This window comes from Camelina sativa, chromosome 9, assembly GCF_030686135.1.
Source record: "Camelina sativa cultivar CO46 ecotype springtype chromosome 9, ASM3068613v1".
NCBI classification, from domain to species: domain Eukaryota; kingdom Viridiplantae; phylum Streptophyta; class Magnoliopsida; order Brassicales; family Brassicaceae; genus Camelina; species Camelina sativa.
The window spans coordinates 37,096,582-37,117,181 of NC_141888.1; the positions used below are offsets into that span (position 1 = coordinate 37,096,582).

General features: G+C 36.3%; 3 protein-coding genes across 10 annotated transcripts; 2 read left to right on the top strand and 1 right to left on the bottom strand.

Annotated features, from left to right (window-relative positions):
• Positions 1-1,475: 1,475 nt before the first annotated feature.
• On the top strand, positions 1,476-3,174 carry LOC104713397 (glutathione S-transferase TCHQD). Of its 3 annotated transcripts, XM_087464663.1 has the most exons (4): positions 1,568-1,694; positions 1,829-1,892; positions 2,030-2,275; positions 2,379-3,174. In XM_087464663.1, the coding sequence occupies exons 3-4, from the start codon at positions 2,067-2,069 to the stop codon at positions 2,968-2,970; spliced, it is 801 nt and encodes a 266-aa protein (XP_087320789.1). In that variant the 5' UTR covers positions 1,568-1,694; positions 1,829-1,892; positions 2,030-2,066; the 3' UTR covers positions 2,971-3,174. The 3 variants fall into 3 exon arrangements, with proteins under 3 accessions (XP_087320790.1, XP_087320788.1, XP_087320789.1); XM_087464664.1 differs by lacking the exon at positions 1,829-1,892 and having other exon boundaries at positions 1,476-1,615; XM_087464662.1 differs by lacking the exon at positions 1,829-1,892 and having other exon boundaries at positions 1,480-1,694.
• Positions 3,169-12,497, bottom strand: LOC104713396 (histone-lysine N-methyltransferase ASHH2). Of its 2 annotated transcripts, none has more exons than XM_010430499.3 (18): positions 12,141-12,497; positions 9,328-11,760; positions 8,997-9,189; positions 8,340-8,512; positions 8,141-8,220; positions 7,911-8,042; positions 7,709-7,825; positions 7,524-7,616; positions 6,843-6,920; positions 6,606-6,662; positions 5,812-6,535; positions 5,676-5,731; positions 5,358-5,434; positions 5,175-5,257; positions 4,992-5,071; positions 4,761-4,840; positions 4,452-4,497; positions 3,169-4,307 (listed from the first exon to the last, which is right to left on the bottom strand). In XM_010430499.3, exons 2-18 carry the CDS (start codon positions 11,747-11,749, stop codon positions 3,411-3,413), a joined length of 5,388 nt encoding a protein of 1,795 aa, XP_010428801.2. In that variant the 5' UTR covers positions 11,750-11,760; positions 12,141-12,497; the 3' UTR covers positions 3,169-3,410. The 2 variants fall into 2 exon arrangements, with proteins under 2 accessions (XP_010428801.2, XP_010428800.2); XM_010430498.3 differs by having other exon boundaries at positions 8,997-9,201.
• A 2,496-nt stretch (positions 12,498-14,993) lies between these two features.
• Positions 14,994-19,880, top strand: LOC104713399 (ubinuclein-2). Of its 5 annotated transcripts, none has more exons than XM_010430504.2 (14): positions 14,994-15,514; positions 15,861-15,947; positions 16,092-16,184; positions 16,277-16,353; positions 16,748-16,871; positions 16,962-17,249; positions 17,652-17,733; positions 17,816-17,928; positions 18,019-18,102; positions 18,295-18,420; positions 18,666-18,800; positions 18,900-18,947; positions 19,083-19,193; positions 19,326-19,880. In XM_010430504.2, exons 1-14 carry the CDS (start codon positions 15,272-15,274, stop codon positions 19,674-19,676), a joined length of 1,962 nt encoding a protein of 653 aa, XP_010428806.1. In that variant the 5' UTR covers positions 14,994-15,271; the 3' UTR covers positions 19,677-19,880. The 5 variants fall into 5 exon arrangements, 2 of the variants coding, with proteins under 2 accessions (XP_010428806.1, XP_087323902.1); XR_015567326.1 differs by having other exon boundaries at positions 15,029-15,514; positions 18,180-18,420; XR_015567324.1 differs by having other exon boundaries at positions 15,029-15,514; positions 18,184-18,420.
• The last annotated feature ends 720 nt before the right edge of the window (positions 19,881-20,600 follow it).

The following is a 20,600-nucleotide window of genomic DNA, read 5'->3' on the forward strand; positions in this document are numbered from 1 at the left end:
AGTACCTTCAATGATAAAACACATGACGTACGTACGTAGTGAATTATTATTAATTGATCATTCATTCAAACTTAAGACGAAATGACAATATGTACATTAGTCTAAATATCTACATCAAAATACAAAATACAAAATAACATACTACGTACACGACATAAACCATAAAATAAAAACTCTATTTGGTTGATAAAAAATGACTTAAGATTAGATAATGTAGATTTTTTAGGATCGGAACTCTAAACTTTTAGCATTTGTCTATTGTAAAATATACTCTACGTACCTAATCTAATTATTCACGAAATATCGCAGAAGTAATTAACTTTCAATACAAGTATACAACTATCAGAATTGTACGTAAGAGACGAATTGTCGTATGTGTCAGTGTTACCGTCACGTTGATTGTTATTTTTTTTTCAATTTCATCTACACGACACGAGTATATCTCTATTTTACAAAACTAGATAGCTGTAGATAAAATTCGACTATATATATATATTTTCACTGAACAAAAACAATTAGTAAGTAGTAACACAAATGAGTACGATTTATGAACAAATCTGCAACATGCATTGACGTTGATGTTTCTCTAACTTGTTGATGTAAGCCTTGAAAAACTCGTTTTTCTTTTGGGGGTCAATGATTACTTTTGGACCTAAGATGCTTCTATATAAATTTTTTGGCGAAATATAAAAGAAGAAGAAAATACAAGACAAGATCTTGGTTACAACATTAAAGTTTCTTAAATTCAATAGATTTTTGATGAATAGGACCATATTTATAACATATTTGGCTAATTACGTGTCACAGTTTTGATGGCTTATAGAGTTATTGTCCCTTCTATTTTAGAGGTTGGTATTATTCTTGGTCCATGCACGTGAATTATAATTTTATTATATATTACTTTATTTATTCTTATATATCTTTTTTTTTCATGTTTCAGTCGTTTTTGCTATTTATTTTATTATTGGGCCGTATTCAATATTACTAAATGTATAATCCTCCTTCTCGTTAATCTATTGAAGGCCCAAATGAGATGGATACAAAGTAGGCCTAATACAAAGAAGAAAAAACACAAGTGACACTATAATGATCTTTTTTTTTTTTTTTTCCTTTTAGATAACCAGAATCCAAAAATGGCAATAGTAAAAATTGCAAAAAAAAAAATTTCAATCCCTTCTGAATCATGAAAAAAAATAAATAAATGATAAAATGGATATATATATATATATAACAATAATAGAACCAATAATTTAGGTGAAAGTATGTAAAATAAAGAAAAAGATGAAGAAGTTGGCAGATTGATCAAAAAGACATATATACCCTTGAGAGACAAAGTGATCATTAAAAGCGCTTTGACCTTGGCGGATAAGTTGACCGTAACCACGTGGCAACATCTGAGAGCGAGTAGAGACATCTGCGTCTACGTAAGGCGCAGTGGGAGAATTAGATACTCGCACTTTCCTAAATTTTTTCTTGTTCAGAGCAAAATCTTAGCTGTATAGTATTTCACTATTTTGACGTCTTCCTTCGAAAATTAAAAAGGACAAAAAAAAAAAAAAGGACAAAACTTTAAAGAAGGAAGGAAACTTCAATTCGAGAAACTAAATATACGAAGGTTTCCCTTTTTTTGTCTAGTTTTTGATTCAGTTCTTGTTCTAACCTTTCTTCTCCAAGGTGTTCTGTCTTTTCGTTGGGTATGTCTTTATTTTTACTTCCTTCTGTTATTAGTAGTTAGTTAAATCACCAAGTTAACCTGTCTTGTCTTCTTCTTGTTCTTGTCTTTGTTTGCTTCAATCTTTATGGTCTCAACCTCATTTTGTTTGATCAGATTCCTTGTATATCGTGCTTAAACCCTTTTCTCAAATATGAATCCCCCTTTTATGAAGTTTCAGGTCTGTGAGGTCAACAGTTAATTTGGTGCTTTTATGTCTGAAATATATTGCTTAGTTGATGATTTTTAAGTGGATTATATGGAAGAGACTTGGACTTGAATGTCTTTTTTAATATAGATTATATCTTAAATTTGCAGCTCTTGGACTGTAGTTGGAGGATATTGGTCTGAAGCAATGCAGTTATATCACCATCCTTACTCATTAGATAGCCAAAGAGTGAGACTAGCTTTAGAAGAGAAAGGCATTGATTACACATCATACCATGTCAATCCCATCACTGGCAAGCATATGGACCCTTCCTTCTTTAGGATGAATCCAAACGCAAAACTTCCCGTTTTCAGGAATGGTTCTCACATCATTTTGGACACTATTGAGATCATAGAGTATGTACTCTCACCATTTTCTAATAGGGGAATATTCTCACTTTTGGTGCTAGTTTTTTTCTTTTTGGAGATAAGTAATTAGAGCTTTTGTGAAATTTTGCAGGTACTTAGAGAGAATAGCTGAGGTTTCCTCTGGTATAGAAGATGCTACTTTTGGTAGAGAAGTTCTTGAATGGATGCGGAAGATTAGGGAATGGGACCCCAAGCTTTTCACTCTTGCTCACATACCGGATAATCGTCGTCTCTATGTTTCCAAGTTCTTGAGGATGGTTGTGATTGCAAGGATGGCTGAGTCTCCAGACTTGGCAAGTGCTTACCATAGGAAGCTAAGGGAAGCATACGATACAGAAGACAAACTAAAAGACCCTGGTGCCTTAAGAAGAAGCAAAGACCATTTGCTTAGGCTCCTAGATGAGGTTGAAACAAAGCTTGAGGGGACAACATATTTGGCAGGGAATGAGTTTAGTATGGCTGATGTAATGCTAATCCCGGTGCTAGCTCGGCTATCGCTGTTGGATTTGGAAGAGGAGTATATAAGTAGTAGGAAGAATCTGGCTGAGTATTGGACTGTCGTGAGAAGGAGACCAAGCTACAAGAAGGTAATTGGAAGGTTCTTTAATGGATGGAGAAAATATGCAACACTTGTAAAAACTTGGATGTTTGTTAGAGTCAGAAGTTTGCTCAGAAAATATTGAATTGTCAAAAAGTTTGGTTTTTTTTTGTTTCCCTCACTTTTCCATTTTACAGGACATTCTTGTAAAGTTGAGAAGAAACTTACTCCTTTGATCACCAAATTATTGAGAACAATATTTTATTTAAGAAGTTTGCGATGCAAAGATCTCAGTGTAACTTAAAACTTCTTTGCAGAAGATAATAAAGAATGTGATTTGCTATTACAATGAAATGTGACCTTTTCATTATAGTAGAATGTTTTTGCTTTTGATCATAAACAAAAGAATTTAGAATATACTGAAAAAGGAGTTGAAAAGGAAAGAAAAGAAACGCACATGAGTCCCCTAAAAGGGGATCTTCCTATGAGCAAAACTAACCAATCAACCACTGTAATTCTCCTCAAGAGCTGCCTAGTCTCCATAACAACTTCATTGGCTGTGTACTTCTCTAAAGTTAAGAATACTTAATTGTTGAGCTTCTTCTCTACAGTTAAATTTCCAGGTATAGGGCTGTTTGCTGTTTTTTCCCACCCATTGTTCCGCATCCATGGGGGAATGTTCTGTTTCTGTTGCCGAAAATAACTTGTTCCTATATCGGATGAAAACTCTCTCTTCCGGTTTGGAGCGGGTGAGTCATTCACGGCAATACTTGAGGTGTTACAACAGGATTGGTTGGGTTCAGTTATAGCCGGTAAGGTCTCAATGGAGCAAGTCGGGTTTCCCATGGAGGAGGAACAGACTGTTCCGTTTCTCTTGGCAAAAAACTCACCATGAGACACTGGGGGTAGAGGTGGAAATGGATAGAACGGCATGCCAGGAGCAACAGACCAGGTGGTCGGGTCCTCTTTGCCGGGTGAACCAAATTGATGAACAATGCTAAGTGGAATACCATAGGATACCGGTAACCGAGAAAGGAACTTTTGTTGCGGCTTCGCAGTAATTGCATCAGGCACATCCGTGCAAGGTGATGTAAACCCGGGTGGAAGGTCATCTTGGACATCCTGATTTCCATTAGTTTCAACAGTTTGCTGAGACGTTCTTTGTTCTTTGGATATAGATGGCTGGTCCCATCTGCTTTTGCGCTTGCGTCCATTTGTCTCAGGGAGACTGGAATTAGGTTCTGAATATCCCTCAGATACAGATGCTGTTTCAGGAGTTGTAGCCATTGATGTTATGACAGACGCAACTGGTTCTCCAGGTCTTGGGGACTGATGATTATATTTAGGTTCTTGTGATGCTCTGAACCTGTTGTTTCTAGGTGACCTCATAGACTCAGATCTCTCCTCCCTGTTGATGCGCCAAGGTTTTCTAAAAGGTTTAGGGATCCATCTGTCTCGGAAGTTCCGTGCAATTTGATGAACCTGCAGCCATACACATGAAAATAATTTAAAATTAAAAGCTAAACCCTAGATACTCATTTGATCAAGGTCGAAGCTTACGGATCATTAACATAAATCAAGAGTCCAAGAATACAGTTTCATAAGGGTAAATGAGACGTCCAGTACCTGTTTGTCCTCATGCTCAGTGAAAGATAGAATAGAATCCTTAAAGCTGCGTGTAGATAAACATTAAATGTCATATTGTGTCCTAAGAGAATCTGAAGAACTAAGGTGTCATTATCGAAGACAGATGAAACTATTTTTGGCATTCACATTGTCAAGTAGACCAAGTGACAGGTGAATTCTAGTAAGTTACGCACAGGGCCAATTTAGTATAAAACAATTTACTAGACAGCCAGATTTCACAATTCTTAGTGACAGCATAATAAAGTTTTCACTCGATCAAGGATAAGGCCATGATTAAACTTTACTAACCTTTCCATCTGTGCACACGGAGGCCTTCTGATTATATGCTCCAGTGCAAGGATTTCCCTTGTAGCAAGATACTCTAATACCTGAAAGTAAATTCAGTTATATTGATTTGTAAGCAAGCTAGACCATTTCAAGAAAGCATCATTAGCCAACGTGATGAGAAGAAAAATTTTAAGATAACCAATGCCAAGTGTGTTCTGACCCATACATAATCAGAGGTTAAAAGGAATGTACCTTCAGAAGTTTCCGGAGTATAGGGGTCTTTTTAAAATCACTCCGGTATTGTTTCATGATATTATGTAACATTTGCAGACCTGGATGTGTTTGGGGGTTATTTCATCTTTACGAGATAAGGTTCATAAGATACAAAAGAAAACAGATAGACACATGGACCAAAGTAGAAGAAGACTGACGTACCATTCTTGTTGATTACATCCACTAAAACAGATTTTGACTTTGTCTTCAAAAGGGCATCAAGAATCATTGAAAGATCTCGATTGCTGCATTAAGTTCACAAACACCAACAAGAATTCAGGCACAAATGCAGAGTATAATAAATCTACAATGGGAACAAAGATAAGCAGGTCAGATTCTTGAAACCTTTGAATTCCTTCATTATTCGTGCCTCGGGAAGCGGCAGTGAGAAGCAGAAGTTTTAAGTAGCCTTTTGCTGAATCCTGTTTGTGTAAGATAAGAAAACGAACTAAGTATCCATTGTGCAGTTACTTGATTGAGGAAAAGTATTACGAATATAGAGAATTCAAGTGGAAAAGAATCAAGTAAAAGTGCTCGGTCTTACAAACCAAAAACAAAAAAAAACCGCAGAAGGAAAAAAACATGATGTCTTAACCTTAAGCATAACTAATTGAAGTATAAAAAGTTTTATAGACTTCAGAAGTAATGCTATAAACAACTTACCCTCCGCTTGCTTATCCCTCCCGCAACATCTAGTAACTCGTTCAGTTTCCCTTCAACTGCAAAATTGGTGTTATTAGCGAATATGACTGAATGATGATGGTATCTTAACAATTCATGTCTAGAACTAGTAAAATACATGTTTCAACACGTCCGCTGGGAGAAACTTCCTCTGATCCTTTAGGTTTGATGGGCTGTTGTTGCAACTTACTCACTGGTATAACCTGTGCTTTGTTAACACCAGGAAGACTACCTCCTTTGTCTCGCTTACTCGACCCAGATGAACGAGAAGTTTTCATACGAGGACGGGGTCGTGGAAGTATCTTTTTATCTTCCCCCGATCCATGCTTTGTCATCTTATCAGCATTTGCACCATCCGAGGACAGTCTGCTAAGAGAATTGGACGTGGGAGATGTGCTTTTAGTCTTCTTTTCAACATGAGCCTCCTGCCGGACAGAACTAACAGGCGTGTCTGACCAAAGTTCCTTCAAAACTCCAGTTGGCTGAAGAGGTGGAAGAATTTCTCGCTCTGGAAGTTGTAAAGATACCGAGCTCTGTAATTCGGCATTATCAGGAGCATGGTCCTTGGAACCATTAACCATTTCAGAGTTCTGTGGCATTTGCTCGTCAACGTCATCAATGAAGGTCTTAGATGTTGCATCTAAGATTCCTTCCCCACTTTCATCTTCTTCAAGGATCACAAGTTCAGGATACTCTTCATCTGAATCACTTTGAATAATTACATCACCGTTCAGGGGATCCCCCCCAATATACCCTCGGCAATGTGATGATGCGCAATAGCACTTTTTGGCAGCAGCACCAAAAACCCTCACATAGTTGTAGTCAAATGTCAACTCTTGACCCTGGCAACGAACCAGCAGATTAAAAACTACTGAAACGAACTCGCAAAATTGCAAGTGTGGGAAAGCCTACCTTCTTAAGGTCTTGCATGGAGAATATTCCAACGCAAATTTCACCGTTCACCATCCACTGCAACAACATTTAAGAAGTACCAAATGAAACCCATACACATGAGAAAACAGAAAAGGTGAAATACCTTTACTAAAATAATAAACAAGCAGACGAGCTCAAAAAGAAAGATCCCAACTCATCACTGGATTTATAATCAGACCACAAGACATGCTATCGCACAGAACATTTAGTAGTCACCTTTTCAGTACGACAGTTTGGTTCACAGCTATGGTTAATGAAACGCCCTAAATTTCCCTTAGCACCAGCATCTATTACCTGCATTAACAAAAAAACTAAAGAAGTTATTGCAAGGTGCAACATAGAGCATAGCTTCCAAAAGGAATACATCAAAAGGGTAATACAAGACAGTAATTTAAAGCCAGTGCAGATGATATGCTAAGGAATGCAATTATTACAAACACAACCAACAAAAGTAACCTAGGCTTTAGTACTAAAATAGCAGGAGCACTAATCTGTTACCTTTAGAGCTTAAGTAGAGATGGTGAAAATGATCTAGATACAGACGAGTGTCAGATGAACGAAGACACAAAAAGAAGACGATTGTCTATTCATCTTAGTCTTGTAAAGGATTTTTTTTTTTTGGCACACGTGGATCACATTAGAGACATAAAAGTAACTAACCAGAGGTACAAGCAAATTGCTTAAGCAGAAAAGCGTAACAAAGATGGAACTTCACTTCTCTAAATATGCTATCTAAATCAGAAACGAGTCACATTCTGGCAACCATATATCAATTTTAGTGTCCATCACACATTTTTTATTCAACAACTCCACATAGATTTAAACAGCAAATCACAAACAATTTCAATCAAAGATGAAGCAAAGAAGCAGCTGAGTCATTAAAAGGGAAGATGTTACCTCATTCCCATTCAGTGTCATGAAATAGAAATGTTTCTGACCCTTGCAAGCATATTCTTTTTGGCGAGACTCGTAGGATTGCATATCAAGCACCTGTTATGTATAACCCACAGTATATATAAGGGTCGAAAGCCCATCTCAAACAGATAACATCCTCCAAGAGTTAAAAATCATCACAGACATACCTCTCCAACATACTCAATAAGGAATTGTCCCTCTCGTACATCTTCGAGCAATCTCAGGCCATAACCCTTCTTACCAGATTGGAATCTCTCAAACTTAACATACTTCCGTTTTTGAAACTGCAGAAACATGAGCCAAAAAATTTTGAGAGTGATAAAACTGACTGTAAATGTAACCCTTTCGCTTGCAAAAAAGATATTATACCTGCTGATTTGAACACAATTCGCCAGCCGGGCACGTACTGGGAAGACATTCAATGTTAAGCATTCTATTGAGGCATTCTTCTCCACAACCCAACCTACCATCAGGTGGTGGTTTGCAATGACAAACCATTATCTGTCAAAGAAAAAAATGAAACACGATAAGCAATACAAGCACAATTAACCTTAAGCATTACTAAACATAACAAATGGACAAAATACAAGGAAATTAACCTCGTCAATTGTTTGAGATTTACGATTGCGATGAAGAAACTGGTTAGTTTTTATAGCCTTGAAGCACGCCTTTTGCTTACCTGCAAGAATTACGGGCATGAAAACAGGATAAAAAAAAATAGATGAAAAACCATATGATAATTTCAAACATTCTAGCCAAGGGTACTCTCAAGGTTCCCCCATATTGAATTATAAGCACCTGTCAAACGCTTGCTCTTCTGTTCCTTTTCTTTCCCTCTTTTAGCCAAATCACAATCATATGCATCTGCTTCCTCCTGTCCTATGCCCAACTCTTCATTAATATCTTCATTTGACATCTCTTGAGATTTTGAGCAATCCGCAAATTTTGTATCTGAGTTGTTCCTACAGATCCTATAAACAACAGAGAATCCATATTAGATATAGAGACAGACTACAAGATATGAATGACGTAGCAAGTATGGAAATGATACAAAACAGCTACAAGCACAAAGTCCAAATGTGATAAACATCAGAAAGATGAAAAACTCCATCTGCTTATACAACTGACATTCAGTCACAAGTACCAGATGAATTCACTGTAAGAATTTTCAAAATATGTTGAATAAATTATATAAGAAACTTATCAGAAAATAAGAAGTTCTAATAAACTCGTTTTTAACTTTGATACAAGTGCGACGAATACAAAGTTAACACAAATTTGTACACCCTAACAAGATTAACGACAATATGTAACACACTGGAAATTGCTAAAAAATCAACATAACATGTAACAAACAGAATAATCAACAAGAATGAAGTATTATCATCGTGCGGGGGCACATCTGAAAATTGCATTAAAACAAGTACATATTCAATATGAAATAATATAACATACCATCTGGAGCTCTCGTCAATTGATCCTACAACAGAAGCAGGTATCCGTCGCCATTTATAGCAATCATCACATCGAACCCAAGCACTCTCTGAGGAAGAGTTATCCTCAATAGTACCGTCCACAACCATTTCCCCAAGGTTCACATCTGATGATATGGTACCATTAATGGCACTGGTTTTCCCAATATCTGCATCTAGAAGAGCACCTATACATGAATTCACAAAATGTGCCAGTTAAAGAAATGGAAAACATAGAGATGCTATTTAAATAAGCAAAAAACAATATCCTATTAAGGATTACTATACTTAGAGATAAACAAAAGAGTAAATACCTGTTGTCTTGTGAGACTCTATTCCCCCTACTTCAAGATGATCACTATCAACCCTTTCATTACTGCTATTCATGGATTGACGTTGCTCTACTCCCTCATGAGATTCATTTTTTCTCCCGTCTTTAGCAGATTCAGAAAGCTTGGATTTCCCTTTCTTTGTTCCTTTCCTTTTAGACTTAGCATCTTTACCCTTTTTAGCACTGGGAATTAGATGTGAACCATTTTCCAAAAGAGATTTTGAAGCAGACAATTTATCTTTTTTTTCTAATCCTCTGTTCTTGCCGACCACATCTTCTGGAGCGCTGTAAACACCATGATGCAAATCCCCTTTCTGTTCAATATTGACAATCGAATCAGGCACAGAGTTGATAACTTCGGAATCTGGTGAAGTTTCAGCATCTAGGTTTCGCGTCCCAGTGGCCCTCTCGCACTCTTCAACCATTATACTAGTGGAAAGGTGTGGGTCATCATCTAAAACATCACCACCCGGCTTCCTACAAAACCCCCCATCGTCTTGTTTCTCATCCCTCATAAAATCAGATGACTGCAGATATGGAACTTTCTCCACAAGGTTGTTTTTCTCTTCCAAATCCTCTTTAGTTTCCCCAGTTCGCAGATTATCCACAGCAAAATTTGTTGATCCTGGCAATTCTAAACCTGATCCTGCCTTAACAATACCATTAGCAGGAAAAGAGTTAGCACTGACCTTAGAGAATGTAATGTTCATAGGATTTTGGCCACCACCAAATTTAACTTTCAAACGAAGGCCACTTGATGCTTGGATGTTTTTGTTAGATCCTTCTACATATCCGTTATTAGAACTCCTATTATACTCTCCATTCTTAGGATTGCTCTGAGATTTCTGTGCATCATGATGCGGAGGTCCATCACAGGGAATATTATTGCTCTGTAAGAAGATTTCAGTGGTCCTGCTAGGCAATCCCCACTCAGATGAACGGCTTATTTTTAAAAGAGAGCTCCTCTTCTGCTTTGAGCACTTAAAAACTGAATCAAGGTCTCCTGCTGATTGTTTCTTTCTAGAGGACTTTCTCGGATGGGGGGCACTCCTTTTTGTCTGCGCCATTTTACCCTGTTTACCATTTCGGGACTTCCTACGGGATGAAGACAAGCCAATTTCACAAAAATTAGTCCCTGATGCAGAAGCAACTTCACCACCTATTCTGCCATTGCCATCCACTATTCTGAGTGGCTCAACTGCATTGTCAGGATTACAGACTTCGATGTCTCCATTTCCAAAGTTCGATGGAAAATTCCACATCAAAGAAGAGTCAGTAATATGGGAGTTGGCTTCAATACCTAAAGTATTTTCGTTTATGGGTGATATCTGATTGAAAATTTCAGCTCTCAGATCAGCAGCTATACCATTATTCATACTCAAAGCGGCCACATCACTATCAATTGATGAAACCCCAACATGATCCTTTTGCATCTTTTCATTCTTCTCGGAAAGATCAGTGTGAAGCTCATCCTGCTGTCCCAGCTTCAAATCTGGTTCGACTGTCTCTGTGTTTACGATGTCATCTAGATCATATGAACATCGGCCACCGTCACTATTACTTAACATTTCTGTAATAGCTAATGAAGGGGATACCACAATAGGCAGATTGCCTTCAATTTCACTTGAATCATTCAGATAATCTTCTGCAGGGCTACAGCCAAATAAACCAGAGTCCATTATCGTATCTGGAAACGGACAACTCTGAAAGAATGATATATCATCAGAAGAACCAGAATCATGATCACTCGATGGTTCATTTCTTCCTTCCTTATCTCCAGCATCAAAGGTAGAGCTAATACCATCGCTTCCAACTTCACCAGGGTTTCTGTGCTTTGCGGTTTCCAAAGACCCCATTTGTTCTGGTACATCATCATTCAAGAAATTCGATTCATTCTCTATTCCATTGTCCTCTATAGGAAATATTGTGCCACCATACCCTTCATCTTCTATAGCCTGAGGAGCTCCTTCCTGTTGCATATCCCCAGAAACAATGGATACAAGGGATAATTTGGTGTCCTGACTCTCCTTTCCATCATCCGGCTTGTTGCAGTCTACCAGTAAATCAGCATCACAAATGAATTGTTGAGTTTGTTCAACCTCATCTGAAACCACTCCCTGCTTCTGAGTGTCTTCAGCGTCGCAACAAAAATCTAAACCATCATCAGAGTTCCCAGTATGTTCTTTAGAGTTACTGTTTTCATCTCCCATTCTCTCGCTATCTATAAAGCACTTCCTTTGACCCTCCTTTGTTGACTTTACAACTGATGCAACCTGAGGAGTCTCCAAACTAGTGACTGAATCTAAATTGAGCCCAGAAAAACTCGGTGGAGACTTTAAACCCAGAGAATTAGCATTCAAATCGCCAGAAAGAGAGCCACTAATACCGTTCTCCTTACAATCCATCGTAATGCCACCTGTTTCAAAGCCATAGAATTAGCATTCTCAACAACAACAACAACAACAACAAAAGAGGGTTTTTAATGAGAAATCCGTTCTAATTTGTAAATCAAACTCTGCAATGATTCAAGAACCCTAAACAGATTCTCGATAAAACACAGCCCCGTGATCCAGAAATCAATCAGAGAGAGAGAAAAAAAAAATTGAGAAGGTCAACCATAAGACCTAACTCAACACAATAGACGCATCAAATCATCAACATTGATGATGACAACTAGAAAAACCCTCCGATCTCTTTTGATTTAAACACGCCGCAACGCAGGGAAAAAGTAAATAAAAAATATAAAATTCGTCACCAAAAAATTAGAAGAAGGGAAAAAAAAAACGAAACCCTAACCTCATGAATCAGAAGCGATTAAGCGAATGCCAACGAACATATAAGCTCCGGGGAAACACGAGAGAGAGAGAGAGAGACGGATAAAAACCCTAGAGAGGCGGAGACGATTACGATGGCAAAGAGAGAGAAGAAGAAGAAGAAGAAGAAGGAATCGGAAGTAGGCAAAGAAGCGACAACGCGAGGCGGTCAGTTTTTTTAGATACCGATTTTTTTTTTTTTTTCTCTTCTCCTCTTTTTCTCTTTTTCTCTTTTTCAGTAAAATAAAGGGAAAGAAAAAAAAAATATATACTATGATGTAATCCTCCTCAAACGTTGCTACTTGCTATTCCCAATTTATATAATTTTGTTGTTGTTGTCAATTTGTTGTAGGCTTTGGACTCAAGGGTCTTTTCTTTATTCAATGATTACAATGAAATTTTAATTGACCACGAAAGAAATATTAATTTGTTGACAAAAAAGAAAAACTTTAGATTATATTCTTAATTTTGGGTAAAGTCATAGGTTTTTTTTTTCATTCTTTACCCCAAACATTTGTTATAAAAATAAAAGTTAGAAGAACTTTTCATAGAGAAAAAATTCACACCAGCTTTACTAAAAATGCATTGCCAATTTATTTCCAAGATTATTCAGATCTATGGGAGAGTCCCGTGTTTGTTCATTCAAAATGGTCCCGATGGTGGTCCACAAAGGAACAAATCATAAAACTGTAAGATATTTAATTTTATTTGCTTTTTTATTTTATTTATTAGCTTCTTTGGTTTATATGATTTCTTTGATTAGTCGTTCCTTCCTATTATGATTTCTCCCCACTCTTCCATAAAATCCTTTATCAAATTATGTGTATATAATTCATCTTCTCCAAATTTAGTATGTGTATATCAGAATCAAATTCATGTATAAAACTTTAGTGATGATGATGTGATGATGAGCCAAGCATTTATCCGAGCCCGAGTCTTGTTAACGAATTTGAGTCAAAGTTTGCATTGGACTAAACCCTTGCTATGCATAAAATCATAAGCTGAAAACGCGAAAAGAAGGTTACACGAAACAGTTTCTCTTACTATTGTTCTCCACGGTCCACCTCATCCAGAACTTCATCTTCATCCATATACCGCATATTTCATGATCACGTATATATCTTTGAATACGTTGACTGTAATTAGGCCAGGGGTATGTGGAAGTGAGAAACATAACATGCATGCTTCGTTGGTTCGGCCATGGGCCGGTTTGGTAAATGTTTTTTTTTTTGTTTTGTTGGACGAAGTCACGAAAGTATGGTAAATGGTAACAAGTAGCAAGTATTAATTCATCAAATATAAACGCATGGCTTATTATAGCTAGTATTGGCTTAAAACATGCTCCACCTGATGGGATGAGAGTGGTCTACAAATAATCAATCTCAGTACTGCATGCAAAAGTGATGCTATCTTCTAGCTGCTCATCCTTGGCCTTCTGCATCGCTAGCTACACACAACACACCACTGTTTAGGCCTGAGCATATTATCCGAACCCAAATCCCGAACCTGACCCCGACCCGAAATAGATGGTTTGGTTCGGGTTAGGGTATTATATAAAACCCAATCGGATATCCAAAACCCAAAACCTTGAGCATTTAAGAGTACACATTAACCATTTTGCCATCTTAGTTTCTATGTACTAACTTAAAACGTTAAATATTTATATATATACAAGTGTTCTAAAATTTGATAAATTTTTTTTTTTTTTCATGATTTGTTTGAGTTCGGGTTTTTTTTGTTCATGGTTTGTTTGAGTTCGGGTAAACCCGAATTACCCAAACCCGAACGGGTAAAACCCAAACCCGACCTGATAGTATAAAAACCCGAACGGGTTCTATATGTCTAAATCCAAAAACCCAAACCCGATTAGGTTGTCCAGGGCTACCACTGTTTTCAGCTTGCCATGGGAAGGTGATTGTCATGATGGACATATTTGTCATCTCTTAAAAGTAAAAATTCTATAAGCATTTTTTTTGTGTTATATCAACGAAGTGATGATTTCTTATGGAGAAAAGTGATTTATACTTTTATATAAGAGTAATTTTCGAAATAAAGGAAATGTGATAAATATACATTTATACATATATAAGGAAGAATTTATAGGAAATGTCGGTCTACCAAATCTTGCCTTACATACATGTATGTATACCTTAGACCATATGTACCGGTCGATTCTCACACAGTTTTTCATTCATTAAAAATAAATAAGTTATAATAAAAGAAGAGATAATGTAAGAAAAATAAGGATAGAGGTGAGAAACGGTTCTCAATTGAGAATCTATCAAACCGTTTCTTGACAGATGTTAAATGGCTAATAGTAGATTTTTCTGATTTAATTTTTAAATAAATAATTATATTATACTTTCTCCGTTTCATAATATAAAATGTTTTGATATTAAGAAATGACTACTTTTAAAAAGTTTAACCAATCATAAACAAGACTGCATAATATAAAATATGAAACTAATATAAAAGTAGTATGAAAACTTGAAAACATATTATATTATGAAATAAAAAATTTTATCTAAAACATCCTATATTATGAAATGTAGGGATTATTAAACAATTATTAAAATAATACTTAATAAATTAAGAAACTCATCTCTTTTTTAACGATGACATTACTACTGTATATATCAAATTAACTTTTATTTAGTGTAAAAAAATAAAAATTTAACTGTTATAAACCAAAAGATAAATATGAAAAACATTTATTGTCCAATAGGATACACCTCTTTAACCAATACTATTATTTTATCTATAGACTAAAAAACCTTAATGCATGTTAATAACTTTTGAAAAAATGATTTAAGAAAAAATCCATTTTTCGAGAGGCAGAATAAATAAATAGTACTAATAATTAAAAAATCTGTTCACGAGAAAAAAAAAAAAAGCTTACGAGTTACGAAGCGTCATTTGCTGGGTATATCCCGCGCAATGTTCTAACAAAAATCATCTTCTCAGCTCCAAAATTCTCTCTCTCTCTCTCGGAGCCGTCTCCACAATTCATCACAATTCCCCAACTCCTTGATTCATTTCCACCAGAGTCACGTCGTCTCCGATCCGGGTCTCTACAGAGTCTTAACTCTGACCCGACCCGACCCGAATTCACTAATGGGGCAACCAAAGGTCTCTACCGATGACGGTTCAAATCCCGGCGAACCGTGTGAAATCTCGTCTGAGGTATTGACTGCTGGTGATCGGAGATTACTTAAGGTTGAGCTTCGTCTTGAGGAGACGAATTACGTATCGTGGAAGAAGCTTATGTATGAGGCTACCAAGGAGAACGGCTTGTTTCCTTCGTCGACCGACCCGTCTCTCAATGCTAACCCTAACTTCGAGTTTCCCCTTGCTCGGGTGAGTTTTTAACTCTTACATGCATATATGTATACTCAGAATCTCTCTGCTCTTGTAATTTCCTTGACCCCTGTCTCGTGTATTCGGGAGCTAAATTGGGAAATTCTCATTGACATTGGGTTTGGAGCTAGGGTTTCAACAAGCTAATTCTTGTATCTGAAACAAACTACAGTTGATTGTGATTTTGTGATTTGATTGTCTAGTCTTGGCGAGTAATTCGAGTTGCGTTTTTAGATATGCATAGTTGCAACCTCGTCAATTTCAATTGTGAATTCATCTTGTAAGGACTTTGGTTCAGATAGTAGCCATAATTAATGTAAATTGTATGGATAATTATCAAATGCAGAAGGCACCAACAGAAAATGAAATGGCTGGCCAACCTCAAGCCTATCGTTTTAACGACGTTATACAGAAGATTGAGAGGCTCTACATGGTTCGTTCCACTTTCTATTATCTGTACAAGTTAGATGAATGTTTGGTTTCTTACTCAGATTATTTTCATACTATGCGTTAGCACTTAGCACTGCTTTTCCCACAGGTTTCTGATTGCCTTATATTGAAATAAAATATATTTCAGGGTAGAGATAGTAGTGATGGGGAAGAGCTAGGTGGTGCCCCAGATGATGACGAGTATGACACTCAAGATTCGTTTATCGATGATGCTGAATTGGTTAGTATAGATATCCTACATATGTTTTTCTTATGTGATCTAAGTGTATCTTGTTGATAGCTGAAACATCATATCTTTGCTTTCCATTGTAGGATGATTATTTTGAAGTTGATAATTCGCCAATTAAGCATGATGGATTTTTTATTAGTAGAGGAAAATTAGAACGGATGTAAGTTTCTTGGTCCACTTTTTGGTCTATGTTGTCACATTACTTATTGTCTGTTTTCAGTTAGTGATATGTTGTGAAAGTAGGCAATGGGCAGCATAATTATTTGGAAATAGACTTTGGTATCACCTTTCTTTTCCCTCTAATATGGGTTTATGCAGTGTTTCCTGAGGGCAGAAATGTTTTATACAGTTTGCTTGATAATCTTGCTACTCCTTGTAGTATCATACTATCATATAATCGTAGTGACTAGTTTGATTCACCCTAAAACGTAATACCGTTTTGTATCAATGTGGTCTCTCATTTTTGATAGGATTCAGGTTTCTCAGTTTCCCTATGAATAGGCTATATATTCCACTTACTGATTTTTCTAAACTGTGATTCCTTTGTACAACAGTGAACCAACAACTTCAAACCAGAAACCAAAGAAAAGGCGAAGGAAAAAGTCAGCAAAACCTTGCGGCGATGTTGTTGATGTATCCAGAAAACAAGCCAAGATGGCTAAGACGGCTGGGGGAAAGGTAGCACCCTTACTTGCAAATAACTTTTTGAATCTATTTTATTTTAGAGTTCCAGACCAGACGATCGATTTTATGAATGTGAATGTACAGGATCAATCAGCTGCTCCTGAGCCCTCGTTGAAGAACATTTCCAACGATTCAAAGACAGCGGACTCAATTCCCCATACTGATGAAGCGAATCATCAGCCAAGGAATGCCACAAGTCCGAAGTCAAAGGCAGCTGAATCTTCTGCCCCCCTTCATCCAATTTGCAGCAGCAAAAATGCTCATCAAGAATCTAACTCCCTTCCACGAAAATCTCGACCAAATGTTTCGGCAAAATCAACAGTAGTCTGTCAGCAAGAAAACAGTAGCATGCATGACCTGAACATTGCAACAGTAAGCAAAGAATCTATTCCAATAAACTATTAAGTACTTTCCATAAGTATATAAGTGTCCTCATTTTAGTTAGTCTGAAAGTTGTAGTAAGCATGTATTTGGGGGTCTTTCATCTTCTACATCTCCAAGAGTGATTTCTCTAAACTTTTAGACTGCATAATCACCATCTTTAATTGTGGAAGTTTTTAGCATTCAATCCAGAGAGTTCATGTATTAGTTGGCATTTATGAGTCATGCTGTTCGGCTGACACCCACTAAACGTTTGTTCTGTACTTCTGTTGCTCTAGTTTTCATCTCCACTCTGGGTTGATCTTCCTGGCTAATATTAGCTTCCATGCTTTTTTTTTCTTGCATATTATATATCGGTTTTCTCTTAATTCTGTAAGAAATTTTTTTATTCAGACAAAAAGTAGTTCAAATGTCAGACCTAAATCCTCGACTCTTGAGAAAGCCATCAGGGAATTGGAGAAGGTGGTCGCTGAATGTGAGTTTCAAATGTTCGATCTATTTACATGCATGCAAAGCTAAATACCATTTAGCAAACTATAATTTCCAATTTATTGCAGCAAGCCCTCCTGCTGCCACAGAGAATCAAGACGCTGATATCTCATCCCAAGCAGTGAAGAGGGGATTGCCAAGAGATGTAAAGTTGAAGCTTGCTAAAGTTGCTAGAATTGCGGTAATCAAACACTTCTGATGTGTGTGTGTATATATTTCAATAATCTTCCAGAGAAGTGAAGAAGAGTGAATTTTTCTTTTCTTGAAGCAGGGGAGCGAAGGGAATGTATCAGGAGAGTTAATTAATCGTCTCATGAGCATTGTTGGTCATCTAATACAGATTAGATCACTTAAGGTAATCATTTCTATCTCCTGCATACTGAGACTTGTTATCGGAATGGAGTTGTGATTCTTACTGAGGCATTAGAGTAGTTAGATTTTTCAAGTTTCAGGTGAAAGCTCTTTCATTTCAGAAAAGCTAACAAGATAAGCGTTTATTAGCGAAGGAGCTCAACCTCTTACGGTTTAGTAATGATTATTGTTACAGAGGAACTTGAAACTCATGATTGAGTCGGGTGATAATGCAAATCGAGAAAAAGATACGAGATTTCAACAAATCAAGAATGAAGTTATCGAGATGCTAAAAACACGAATTCCACTAATGGAATCACAGGTTCTCTCTCTTATGCTCTAATAGTATCCCTGATCTGATTTCCAAAGGAACTTCGTATATGGTATTATATATAAGATACTTTTGTTTTTCTGTATATTTTTTGGATTTAAACATCCCATTTTCAATGATACACGGAACTCAGAGTTCTCTCTGATAATGGTTGCCATTGGGTTAAGCACTTGTTTCTCTCTATTCATTGAGACACATCTGATATTATTAATGCGCTGACATAAATTGTTTTACAGGCAAACAATCAAGAAGCTGGAACGTCAGATGATTTTCTGGATGTTGGCTCTGTTGGAAAGCCATCTTTGAAGAAGTTTGTCATGGATGCGACGCTCGAGGGAAAATTGTGTGATCTATATGACAACTTTGTTGAGGTAACTAATATCTTTCATAATTTTACATTAATACGTTTCCAACTTAGCTGCAGAATTGAAATTTAAATACAGTTTGTGCTCTGGTTTTGGTAATACTAGGGATTGGATGAAGATTCGAATTCTCAGATCAGAAAGCTCTATGCAAATGTAAGTTCCTCGCCTTTCCTGACACTCGTGGTCTATTTGCTTTTCAATTCCATTCAAAATTAGTAGACTAGACCTTGCCTAAAATTTACTTTATCTTCCTGAGTAATCTTCTTTTGGATTTATTTCTTCCTCCAGCTAGCTGCACTCTGGCCAAATAGTCTAATGGACAATCGTGAGATCAAGCGTGCCATTTGTCGGGAAAAGGAAAGGCGGAGAGCATTGAAAGGAAACCTTGGGAAAGAGATGGTATTTTTTTACGCCATAGCTTTTATTTGTTTCTAATTGCTAGCATATGGGTATATCCATTTATCATGACTATCTCTAATAGTCGCACATTTCTCTCATTTTTCTCATCCCCCGCCTCCTAATTTATTGAAGGATCAAACGAAGACAACAAATGGGAAACATACACAACCGGTCCCAAAGACGGAGGGTACTGTTTATCCGGCTAAGGCTTCAGGTGTTGGAGTTAAAGCTAGTGTTGATCTAAGTGAAACCATCAAATCCTTAGTCCACAGTCAACCTGACAAGTCAAAAGAGCAAGATGATAAACTAAAGGGAGCTTCGAACAACCCTGCAGCAAAAGGAAAGACAGTCAAAAGAAAGAAAAAAACAGGTCTAAAAGAATCTCACTTGCCTGCAGAGAAACATCTGGTTCTGGGCTTGCCGCAGCAGACACATCCCCAGACCAAAGCACAGGCTCCTCCAGACCTAAACCGGCCAAGTTAAAGTACTCCGGCTTAGTTTTTGATAAGGTTTTTTTGTTTGGGTCAAAGTCTGGCTCTAACGTTGCCTTTATTCTTGGTAGGTTACTATCGCTTCTCATTTTTGCGCCTAGTTATGAGTTTCTAGTCGTTTCTCACGTAGAAGACGAAGTCCTCTCTCCTCTGTACAAAATAAAAGTTTTTTTAAGAGAAGCTCGGTTTCTTTGCAGTCGATTGCAAAATTGAAGATATTAATTAATTGGCAAAATATCTTTAAACGCAAAATATTCTCTGTGTTGTAAAAAACTTACTCATTAACTAGGATTTAACCTGCAGGAACAATATTTTTAATTTTAAAAATTTAAAATTTATGTTGTATTTATTTATTATTTTATTATTGTTTTATTAATTTAAAAATATAAAAATTTAAAGATATTTGATATAATTATTTAAAGTAAAGGATTTTTGTAGTGTTTTCAAGGTTTTAACCCGTGTGGCGTGTGGTATATGTATAGTCTAGTAATACATTTATCTTATGGTACACATCTAAAAATGTTTTTTTAAAAAATAATTCCACTTAACTCCCTAAATGAGATTAATGCCAACCAGTCTCACCAAAATCAAAATAAGTTTTTATCTAAAAATAAATAATCAAAATAAGTTTTTTATCAAGTTTAATTATGTTAATTGTTTTACCAAATTAGCATATTTTTATAGTTTATAATTTTTCCATGTCAATATATATAGTTTATGATAATTAATAGAATTTTAGTTCTTTTGGTAATTACTCAAAAATAAAAAATAAACCAAATTATATGGGGGGTTTTCAACATATTTAATGTGACATTTTATAATTAGATTTTTGGTTTAAGAAATTTATTAATGTTAATATAATTATGGAGATCGTAAACTTTTGTTATTAGAAAATCTGTTGTATATCATTTAAATT